Genomic DNA, 11564 nt, shown 5'->3' with positions numbered 1-11564 from the left:
CAACGTCTTTTAAAATTAATAATTAAATTTCTTAAAATTGGGTAATGATGTCGTTTTTATCTGATTAATACTAAAATATACAATAACTACAGTGGGAATATAACCGACTTTGTTTTTTAAAAGAAAGACTACTTTTGCACCGAACAATTTGGACATCTGTACCAACAATTAAAAATATAATGAGGTATAAACAATTATATATGTATTCCAGATTACTACACAAGTGTACCTAGACATATTTAACTATATAACATGAGACTTTATTTGTAGTTTTGGATGAGTCTGCTTTACCAAAATATATTTCTCCAACTTGGGTGTCACACGAGTGTTATCCTGTAGCCCACCTCTCGGAATGACGCCACTGTCTTGGTGTCAAATTGCTGTATTAATCATATCTTTAATTTTTAATGGCCTTCGAAAAAAGGAATAGATGCTCTTATTATTTTGTTTGTGGTCTGTCTGTCCGTCCTCTCTGCCCGTATAGATATCAGAAACTAGAAGAGAAAATGTAAATCGGACATCAGGACATTTTAGATCTTTCAAAATTCTGATGCAATGGCTATTTTTTTTTTTCGAAAACTGAACAATTTAATTTTTTAAAATGATCTCATCAGGCAAATATTTTTTTAATACACCACTTTTAAATGAATACTTCATGGTAGAGAGTGTTTTTTAAAAAGGTCACAGACTTCTTCATTAATAGCTTCATTTATAGATTCCAACATTGGTACAAAAAATTTGCATCTAATGTCACAATAGAAAAAGTATCATTATAAAATATATTTTCCGTTTATTAACTAACTAATTAACTAATTTATTTAACTAAATCATGGAATAAAATACTGATGGGGGTTTCAAAACTCAAAACCCCTTTGGATGCGAATATAGCATTTTGAGAGCGTACTTTTTTTTTATTTTGAAGAAGTGTTTTTAGCTTTAAACCCTACTAAAGGGTTTTTAACTACGCTCATAGAATTGTGTGTGTCATTTGATTTTGTTATATTGTTATATTATATTATATTGAAGAGTTATTTTTTAAGCTTCAAACACCGCCGAATTGGGTTTAAACTCAAAACCCCATTGGCTACGCTCATAGGATTTTGTGTGTGTCATTTGCTTTTTTTATATTGAAGAGGGTTTTTTTTAGCTGCAAACCCCGCTGGAGGGGGGATTAAACACTAAAAAACTTTCTTGGCTTCGCTCATAGAATCTGGTGACTGATGAACGGATAGTCTTACATTGAAGAGCGGGTTTTTTGGTTAATGTCGGAGGAAGTTATAAAATCAGAATCTTCCTTAGCTATGCTCTAAAAATATAGGGATTGCAGTTTGTATTTTTTTTTGTTTTTCTTTTATAGAATAAGGCAAGTAATGGTTTAGTATTAAAATCTCACATAAAATAAACAAAACCAAAATAAAAAATCAGTCACTTAATTCCGACACCTCCCCCCTGCGGGGGGATTTTTTTGGGGGGAGGGCTGTTGAACCCCAGACCCCCCTCCGGCTACGCCAATGGGATGTGTATAAAAGTATCGGATTTATGTAAGTGAAGGTCTTGGGCAGTATTTTTGTTAAGGTCTCTATCTTCTTTAATATCATAGCTCTAAAAGTAGGCCATAGTTGCCGAGAAATTTGTATCTCCTTTTTCAACCATGTTTATAATGCGTAACTTGCAAAAAATATGATTTTGAAAAGTGGTGATTCCTTTCCATGTTCTCCTTTAGTCGCTAAGCGACTTTAAATCATTTCATGGAAATGATATGATTGCCTGGGGTATATCTCTGGTCGGAACGATGTCGCCCAGACATCAGTTCCTCTCTCTCTCTCCACGATGCTGATGTATCTAAAGGAACGGCATTGCCGATACAATTTGGGTCAGCGGCGTTGTATAATCAGAAATCGTGCTCATCTACGGCATCTCTTTCTGATAAAACCAGGCCCTCTCTTGACCCAATATTGGCAAACTTAGGTGTGTAAAGATTAGTTAAGCTGGCGATCTAATTTCTTATACCGCCTAATGTTTGTTTCATCTCAGGCTGTGACTGACCAATTCAATCCTTAATTCTGCTATATTCTGTCCGTCTTTGTCTAACACCATTACATTGATATCAAAGTTCAGGAGTGTCAATTAGGAATGTAGAACCTAAAGCGCTATATTACATTCTATGGGCTATGCCTTCCTAAGATTTGATAGCAATGTTCAATGTTTTAAGTTCCCGTTTTATTACATCCACCAATACTAAGACCAAAAAAGCTACAGACAGAGAAAAACAACATGGGCCTCAGGTCTCGAAGAAAAGCGTACAATGCGAAAAATGTCTAGCTCCTCTATCACCTAAGCATAAGTCACCTTAACCTGCAATATTTGTTGAAGGGAATGTCTCTCCAAAATAGGGCTCCACATAACATGAAAAAGTGTTCGAGATGAACCATAGTCGTTCTACGACTGAAAAAGACCAACATTAGAACATTCGACGCTTTTTGTTTTTAATTACGTTGCAAAAAGTTTTTTTTTGTTTTCTATGAATTTTTAGGTTTGTTTTATTTTTGACCCTATAGGCCCCGTTCTACACTTTCTGAAATCCAGGCTCTTTTCAGCTTCACACAGTCTGCACTGTTGTAAGTCCGGCCTAGAGTGAAAATAAGTCGGTACAGAATGCTACCACAGATCCATTTCATCTTTATTACTCAATTTCTTGTACAAGGTACGTGTTTAAAGTTGAATTGAATGTGAAATTATTGATAAAGAACTGATAAGCCTAATATAGAGAGAATACTATAAAATTTTAATGCAACATATTTTTATTTCTCAAACAGTTGTATTCTGTCAACGCATTCAACTATTTCTCTACAATCGAAAAAACAACTGTAACATCAGTCTTATTGAAGAGAATGATAGAATTCTAATGAATGGCAAAGTGGATTTTAATGGAAACATTATGGCAACATCAGTTGTCAACTTTGAAATCAAAAGAAAAACTGAAACGAGTTTTCAATTTGTACGAGCTCAGGACACATTAAATATTTGTTTCGTTTGTATTTTTCAACGATTCGATATTCTTCTTTAGCAATGACTTTAATTGGTTTCTTTTTTAACTCTTGTACAAAGTATATCAATAGCCTTCTATTTTCCGGAAGCAAAGTGTACATTTTGAGCTGCCCACGAAAAAAAAGTCTGTTATTTTTGTGTGGTCTGTGTGAACGTCTAACCAATTTAGAGTGAAGAAAAAAAAACAGCATATAATATTACAAAATGTTGTTTTAGTGTAACGGCTTTAAAAAAATAAAATAAACTATGCAAAGCAGTTTTTATTCCTATTAAACTACACCAGTTTTACATTTTTTGACTGTTAATAGTATAAACATAAAGAAAAGAAACGCCCATCTGGTACCCATTGACCATCAATCAAATGGAAACTTTTTTTACTTAAGACCTTGAATGAGAGATTGTCAAACGTATAAAATCACTAACTAGATAATCAATCAGTAAGATAAGTTAGGCCAGGATCACATTCATCTTCTTGGTTCATAACGATGAATTCATTATATAAATATGAATATTAACAGTATAAATATAATTGCATTTATTTATCCCTATACTGTCGTTTCATATCGTCAGTCGGCCTAGCAACAAAACAATATTATTCAACAGTTTTTATATCTACAAGTCTCCTTTAAATTTGTTTTATAACTTCCTTTCACGTTTATTTCAGTTTTCTTTTTTGAAAGTTCCAGAAGACTGTGATCATGTCTTTAACTACTCAAACTGTTTAAAAACTGATAACCCTAAAGTGTTTAAATTGACTCTACATATAACTGCGTTTACTGTAAACAGCGAGGCTGATGTAAGGACGGAATTGGTTTACAGGGAGACAACTTTTTTTAGCGCAATAAGAAATTTGCCAATTGTTTATGGTAAGAATAAATTAGTATAGTAAAATTTAAAGGAAAATTTAGTCCGGATTTTTCGAACATGAATAGTGGCTATTTTATGGGATTTTTAAATAACTTATTAGTAAACCAAATTATTATAGATTCAACTATTTGTAAACGTGAATAAAGAAATAAACTAGTACGGATTAATTAACTTTGTTGATCCTCTTTACTATACGTTGGCTATAATCTTCATACTCAACAAATTTAATTTAATAATTATATTTAAATGTAAAATTTTATATAAATAATAAAGAAGTTTCATGTCCCTATTATTTAAAACATTTCATAAAAAAAGCAACACTTCGTGTCATAGACTACATAATACAAGTCCAATATTTTATTTGTTAGGATTTTGCTTTGTAAATACAGTTTTGTATCATCTCATTCTGTATGGATACTTTTACTTTTTTGAAATTTTTTGAATCTATTCATTGTCAATAAAACATATGAAACAACAACAACAAGAAAACAATTAGTTCATTAATTAAAACTATTTATTTTGTTTTAATTTATATGGAAACAATATGAAATCATGAAATATTAAGAAAAAAATGAGAGAACTTGAATTAAGATGTCACTTTACAAACCTTTAAAGCATTTTTTTTATGATTTATTTTGCAGGTTCTAAAAAAAGATCTGGTTGTAGTGTATGTCAACGATCAAGTTGTTCACTTTCAGCAGACTGATGTCTCAATCAGTGATACACAACTGACAATAGTGTCTAAGTGTCGTGAAAATTTCGCTCATAATTGTAAACAACAGCTGTTAGACTTGGGGACTGGAACGCTAGTAAAATCTGGGAAAGAAATAATTGTCTACAATACAAACATTAAAGGCAGATCAAACTTTAAACTGACATACTTTGTCTGTAATATTGAAAGAAACATTTCATTTTCAATTACTACAAGTAAGTCATTTCATTAGAACAGAACAAAAAATTAAAAAATGCAAATAAAAAATTTATATTCTAGAATTTACTGCATCAATAAAATCGCAGATTCTTCGTCAAATATACTTTGACTTTGGATGAGAAGAGATATCACTCTTAGAACAAGGTTTTAATTCTTTGACAACGTAGGGAATGTAATTTTAAACACAAAAAAACAAAACAATTATTATTCTCATTCATAAAAACTATCACATATATAAAGGTAGCAATAGGGAAAAGTTTTAAAATGAAATTAACTGATGAATAAATTTTTTAAAAGAAAAGGAAAAAAAAGAAATGCACTGACCAGGGCGAAAAACAGTGACCCACAAATAATAATACTCGGTAACAATGCAGTGCCATGCAAACATCAAGATTAAAATGATATATGTGGCCAATGGCGTAGCTAGCTATGTGCGAGTAGTTCGGGCCGCACGGGGCATCAAGCGGTAAGGGATAACTTTTTCTTAATAAAATCAACGCATTGAACAAAGACAAACAACTGAATATGAAATGTTTACAAGAAGTTGATTCACTTTTCTACTTTTGTTAATCTCCCATGTTATTTCTTAAATCAAACGTAAGCTGTTCACCAGGTTGAATCAAGTTTACTAGATTTGTTTACATCTCTGAAGGCAACGCACTTTTATAGGCTCACTTTCTTCTGAGGCCCATTTTGTTACTCAATTGTTCTGAAAGCTGGTTTTATCTCGATCTAGAGCTTATAAATAAATGCCTAGAAAAGCATAATGTGGGCACAGCGAACAAGTTCAAGAAGAATGACAAAAACAAAATCTACGTCAATTCTATCTTGAGAAAACATGTGCTCCAAACTACCAAATACGTACATGTCTCCACAAATACAAAACAAATGTATTGCTATATTGGGAGATAATGGGACAAATAGTTTTAGAATTTTTTACAGTTCACTTGACATCACAAAACTGGATACATTTTTTCCAGAAGTCTTTGAACATATGCAACAAGAACCTGCTTGAGAAATTGAGTTTTAATTTTAAGAAGACGTTGGTTTGACCCTGGCTATATAATTCAGTTCTAAAATTGTCTTTATTTTCATATTTCTGACAATTGTGGTCTATGAGATTCTGTGCGAGCAAAGGTATTTCCAACTTAATGACAATCAGCGCTAATAAACTTTTCGACTCACTAATTTGGCAATTTATAACACAACTGAAGTTAATGAGTATGTACTTATATTGTATAAATACACATAAATGTCTCTTAGAGCTTTTTCTTACACAACAGACACAATGCGAATAAATACATTGAAGAAAGATACTTAGAAGCAGACTATAAGTTTATTGAATAAATATAATTTAGCTAATCCATCCCCGAAGGCAATACGTAAACTCAATTCTTAACATCACAAAATATAGCTACCACTCCATGTTCTGAATGATCTTCACAAAATACACATTGCGGCTAAAAACTAAAATGCGTCTTTACTCTATAAGGACTAAGTAACAACTGAGGTTCTCACTTCGTAGTTAGTTTTAAGTTGAAAGCACGAGATGATCAAGTGACTACAAAATCTTCCAAGTCACAGAGAGTCTTAAACCAGTCTGTGGTACAATTATTGGAAAAAAAACAGCTAAGAAATTTGTAGAAATTTGATTTTTTTTTTCAAATTAAAAATACTTTAACAATAAATACACATTAGGTTTAAAAAAAAAACATTTCGCTGTTTTATTATTTTTTTTTTTTTACAATTGGACGAGGGTCACAAGGAGCTGCCGCACTGGTCATCTTATACACTAGCTACGCCACTGTCTCTGGCATTCTTACATACCCCACCCAGCCCTGATCCCACATTGCTAACAGAGTTGACAATGATAGCCGTGAAGTGTATATTAAAGACTGTTGTGACACGGTTACTATACGGCATGTGTGGTCAACCGTGACACACAGTCAAATGTTGTGTACCTGGGAGTTAGCCGACTTGCAGACGTCACGAGTTTGTTGTAAACAAGGAGAAATAAAACCATCGAGTGAAGTTGTTTGTATATAAATGTTAGGAGACTTGCAGAAGTCACGAGTTTGTTGTAAACAAAGAGAAATAAAACCATCGAGTGAAGTTGTTTGTATATAAATGTTAGGGGACTTGCAGAAGTCACAAGTTTGTTGTAAACAAAGAGAAATAAAACCATCGAGTGAAGTTGTTTGTATATAAATGTTAGGAGACTTGCAGAAGTCACGAGTTTGTTGTAAACAAAGAGAAATAAAACCATCGAGTGAAGTTGTTTGTATATAAATGTTAGGGGACTTGCAGAAGTCACAAGTTTGTTGTAAACAAAGAGAAATAAAACCATCGAGTGAAGTTGTTTGTATATAAATGTTAGGGGACTTGCAGAAGTCACAAGTTTGTTGTAAACAAAGAGAAATAAAACCATCGAGTGAAGTTGTTTGTATATAAATGTTAGGGGACTTGCAGAAGTCACAAGTTTGTTGTAAACAAAGAGAAATAAAACCATCGAGTGAAGTTGTTTGTATATAAATGTTAGGAGACTTGCAGAAGTCACGGGTTTGTTGTAAACAAAGAGAAATAAAACCATCGAGTGAAGTTGTTTGTATATAAATGTTAGGGGACTTGCAGAAGTCACAAGTTTGTTGTAAACAAAGAGAAATAAAACCATCGAGTAAAGTTGTTTGTATATAAATGTTAGGAGACTTGCAGAAGTCACAAGTTTGTTGTAAACAAGGAGAAATAAAACCATCGAGTGAAGTTGTTTGTATATAAATGTTAGGAGACTTGCAGAAGTCACGAGTTTGTTGTAAACAAAGAGAAATAAAACCATCGAGTAAAGTTGTTTGTATATAAATGTTAGGAGACTTGCAGACGTCAGGGGTGTGTTGTAAACAAAGAGAAATAAAACCATCGAGTGAAGTTGTTTGTATATAAATGTTAGGAGACTTGCAGAAGTCACGAGTTTGTTGTAAACAAAGAGAAATAAAACCATCGAGTAAAGTTGTTTGTATATAAATGTTAGCTTTGTACATACGTTATTATTAAGTTCTGTACAATTAAAGTCTCAACGAACTTGTATCTCTTTCACAAAATAACAACACAATGTAAAATACATTAAATCAATGCCAAAACTGTTCAAATAGTACATAGTATTACTGACTGTATTTATGTTTAACAGTAAATAACTGTATCGCCGTAAAAACACTTGTACCCCTATACCTTCTAGCCTCGTTCTGAGCTTGCACTTGTTTCAACAGTTTTGGACTGACATTAAGACTTGATGTACCGACTAGTTTTGACCTGAATAACTTAGGTCAACTGACTCTACACACAATTACTCCCATTCGCGTTACATCCAGTGTTTTAACAATATAGTTTGCATAAATTAAGAAAGTCATGCATTACCTAAGTTGCACCTTTTTTTATTTTATTATAGATAAAACAAACGACAATTTGCATTTGACAACAGAAGATAATCCAGAAGTGACTATATCATTATCGGCCTTTATCGTGACATTAGTAATAGTGATTTGTTTTTTGGTCTTTGTAAGGTAATATTCTTATTTATTTTCAAATTAATATATGAGTTTGTTGGGTTTTTTTTCTACGGGTAATATTAAAATATTAACATATATGTAATTGAATTAAATCTGATTTATCTTAACTATTCACTGGTCTTTAGAGATTTTCAATAAAAGTATTTGGTGTATTCGCTGTACAAAGCAAAGAAATAGTGATGACTATGTATTTAGGTAAACGTTTAGGTTTGAAGGATCTTGAAAATACCATTGAAAGAAAGAGTGAGCAATACTGAGATCCTCGCGAGGCAGAGAATGAGCTTTTTTTTTTTTTTCAGAGTTGGGAGAATTTTTCCATCCATCTGTGCATTTGTTTGCTATTATCTGTGATGTACTTGGTGGTTTTAGCTTCTTTCAGAGTTAGTGGACTTTGCATTGTATGCAGGGATAACATCTCTATTTGCTTTGATGACAGGTTTTAGTATACCTAATTTTAGAAGTGTACCAAAGGTCGTTTTTTTATTTTTTTTTCCGTAGATTTTTAGGGAATTCTTTTATATGGCGTTCCCATTTCTTTATAGCTCTATTTCCAGGAGTTTTTTTTTATTTCGCGTTAAAAAGCTTATGGAAGCTGGAGATTTAGATTGCACATCTAACTTACATCAGATGGAAGTCTTCTATAATCTAGCCGAAGACGTAATATGTTTCAGATTGTATACTCCTCAAGTGAAATTAAAATTAAATTAAATAATTTTTAATCATACTTATTAAAATGTGTACGTTCCAACTAGAGTCTTCCCAGAATTGCCCGAAATAAACAATACCAAACCAGATTTTTAGGCATTAGATTTTTAAGACTATTTTCTATTCCTGTTTTTGAAGTCTATAAAATTTTTATGAAAGACGCGAGGACACTAAAAATCGTAAGTATCTTTACGCGGCTCTTTAAAGTTATACAGGAACATAATTAAAAAGCAATTAAGATTAATAATAAGTATAAATAAACATATTTGTTTGTGATATAATTTTTTAAAATTTAATATATTAATTTTATTTTTAATTTACAGCTTGGTTTTTGCTTTTATAAAGGTAAGGACACAAGTAGGACACTTCTTAATTCTCAGTTTAAAAAATAGTATAGTCGTCCATTAAATGGATCTACAATCTAGATGTAATCTATATTAGATTAGTAGATTTACGTTAGTAAAAGATTGATATTTTTTCAATAAACTTGAAGGCAACTTTAAATTTACTAAGTTATTGCTTAATCTGTACACTATGACTGACTATGAGATTTTTTTTTATTAGTACAGATAGATTTACAATAGTGGCTTACTAGTATAGATAGATTTACAATAGCGACTTATAGGTACAGATAGATTTACAATAAAGGCTTACTAAAAAAAATATTTTTAAACATTTGGTTTAGCTGCGGTTTTATAACTAAAATGGCTTAGGTGTTTAATTAAGGCTTAATTTTTAACAGTTTGAATTTTTGTATTTCATTGTCCAATACGAAAAGAAGAAATAGTGAATGTCGATGAGTGATAAGGTCCATAATTTATGAATAAAAAGATAGATGTAGATTAATGGTTTGCCAAAACTATTGTTTCACGACTTGTGTCAGTTTCTAAAAGGTAACCTTTCCCATTTATTATTCACATTTATCACAGGAGGAAAAATCAAATTCTCTAAAATCATTTTTATATCTATCTCTATTTATTTATATATGTATTTATTATTTAGATTTCTAGGAGTGTCAAGTACTCTTCGAGGTAAAAATGTATAAACGCAAGGCATGCTTTTTGTTTTGTGCCTTAGGAAATGTTAATGTACTGAAGTCCTGGAAGTAGAAGAACAAATAAAGTCTCTGCTGTTTGGTACATTCTTTCGCCATTTGCACATTTACTTCCTTAACTTAATGTTAGTCGAATTCCGCAGACACATGTCTAGAAATAAACAAATAAAAATAATCTCGTGTGAGAGACAACTGGATCCCAAACCCCTGACAGCACGTGCGGACAACTCTTTAGGACATATCAAGGTTTGTCAAAATATGTGAAAAGGAAAGGGCTGGTCAAAGGTCAGATCAAAACTGTAACAACACACGTTCACAGCTAATGTTTGGAAATGTACGAGAAGAATAAAGGTGAAACATGAGTTACAACAAGGTCTACAAAGTACTCAGAGTTTTGTACGTCATTTCTTGAACTGGAAGATAAAAAAAGTCTATTTGGGTAAGAAAGTAAAAAAAAAAATTCAGTTATCTGCCTTTGTATGTTTGGTGAAAACCTTTATTTGAACCAATTCTTATTTATTTTTAGATCTCGTCCAAGATGTCCTGCAAGAGGAATACCCCAACTGATAGAAAAGTATCGAAAAGACTCATAACAAAATATGTAAGTCTGTTTTTGTTTAAATTAACTAAACAATTTTCTCTTATTTAGGCACATCTCTAACAATGCCCATATCTCAACAAACTTCTTATCTTCTTATATAATACAGACGTTACTTCAAAAAAGAAGATGATTACGTCCTACGCGCCATGCATTTAGTCATGCATATTAACCAATGACTTAAATTCTGCCAAGTCACTGGTTTTCCTGGCTAGCTCAGGCAACCCATTCCATGCTCTAATAGCACTAGGGAAGAAGGAGTATTTGTACAAATTTGTCCTAGCATATGAGACGAGAAATGTGCCATTATCTTTGTGTCTTTCTGAGTATTTTATTAAACTATCTTAATCAGAGGTCTTTAACCTTTTTTTAGTGTACCGCTCCCTTTTCGTATTTTTTCTTTTAAAAAATCCGCCAGCGCCCTCTTCTATAAGGTAACATTTATAAAGAACCGTGAGATGGCGAATTTGAACAAAATGTCATCAATTTATAATTGGTTATGCTTTCACTAACACTTATCCCACATGGGAGACGACCGCATGTCAAAGGCAATCTTCTTTGGCGAGTTTTGAGTAGGACGGAGTTACAGAGGTGCCGCAGCGTGAGCGCTATAAAGATCCACTCAAGCGCCATGTCGCCCTCAATGGCACAGTGGAAAGTACCTAGCAGCATTCACTAGCAGTAGATGGTCTCTGAGAGAAAAGTTGGAGAGCTCTCACAAAAGCTACATAACTAGACAATTTTGAAAAATATAGTACATCACTAACAGAAAAAAAAAAGTCTTTTTGTGTAACATATGAT

General features: G+C 32.2%; 1 protein-coding gene and 1 long non-coding RNA gene across 2 annotated transcripts; both read left to right on the top strand.

Annotated features, from left to right (window-relative positions):
* Window positions 1-2564: 2564 nt before the first annotated feature.
* Window positions 2565-4059, top strand: LOC106068760 (uncharacterized). The gene is made up of 3 exons (XM_056010421.1): window positions 2565-2704; window positions 2817-2998; window positions 3713-4059. The coding sequence occupies exons 1-3, from the start codon at window positions 2656-2658 to the stop codon at window positions 3932-3934; spliced, it is 453 nt and encodes a 150-aa protein (XP_055866396.1). The 5' UTR covers window positions 2565-2655; the 3' UTR covers window positions 3935-4059.
* A 509-nt stretch (window positions 4060-4568) lies between these two features.
* Window positions 4569-10706, top strand: LOC106076117 (uncharacterized). Its single transcript, XR_008774730.1, has 3 exons — window positions 4569-4842; window positions 8286-9456; window positions 10692-10706. It is a non-coding gene; the product is annotated as an uncharacterized LOC106076117 (long non-coding RNA).
* Window positions 10707-11564: the final 858 nt, after the last annotated feature.

Source organism: Biomphalaria glabrata, chromosome 14, assembly GCF_947242115.1.
Source record: "Biomphalaria glabrata chromosome 14, xgBioGlab47.1, whole genome shotgun sequence".
Lineage (NCBI taxonomy): Eukaryota > Metazoa > Mollusca > Gastropoda > Planorbidae > Biomphalaria > Biomphalaria glabrata.
This window is presented reverse-complemented; position numbering and strand designations above follow the sequence as displayed.

Bases quoted from the DNA above. Each gene is read 5' to 3' on its own strand.
- LOC106068760 (XM_056010421.1), top strand. From the start codon at position 2,656: ATGCTACCACAGATCCATTTCATCTTTATTACTCAATTTCTTGTACAA. The intron at 2,705-2,816 runs GTACGTGTTTAA...TTTCTCAAACAG, and splicing joins TACTCAATTTCTTGTACAAG to TTGTATTCTGTCAACGCATT. The intron at 2,999-3,712 runs GTACGAGCTCAG...CGTTTATTTCAG, and splicing joins CTGAAACGAGTTTTCAATTT to TTTTCTTTTTTGAAAGTTCC.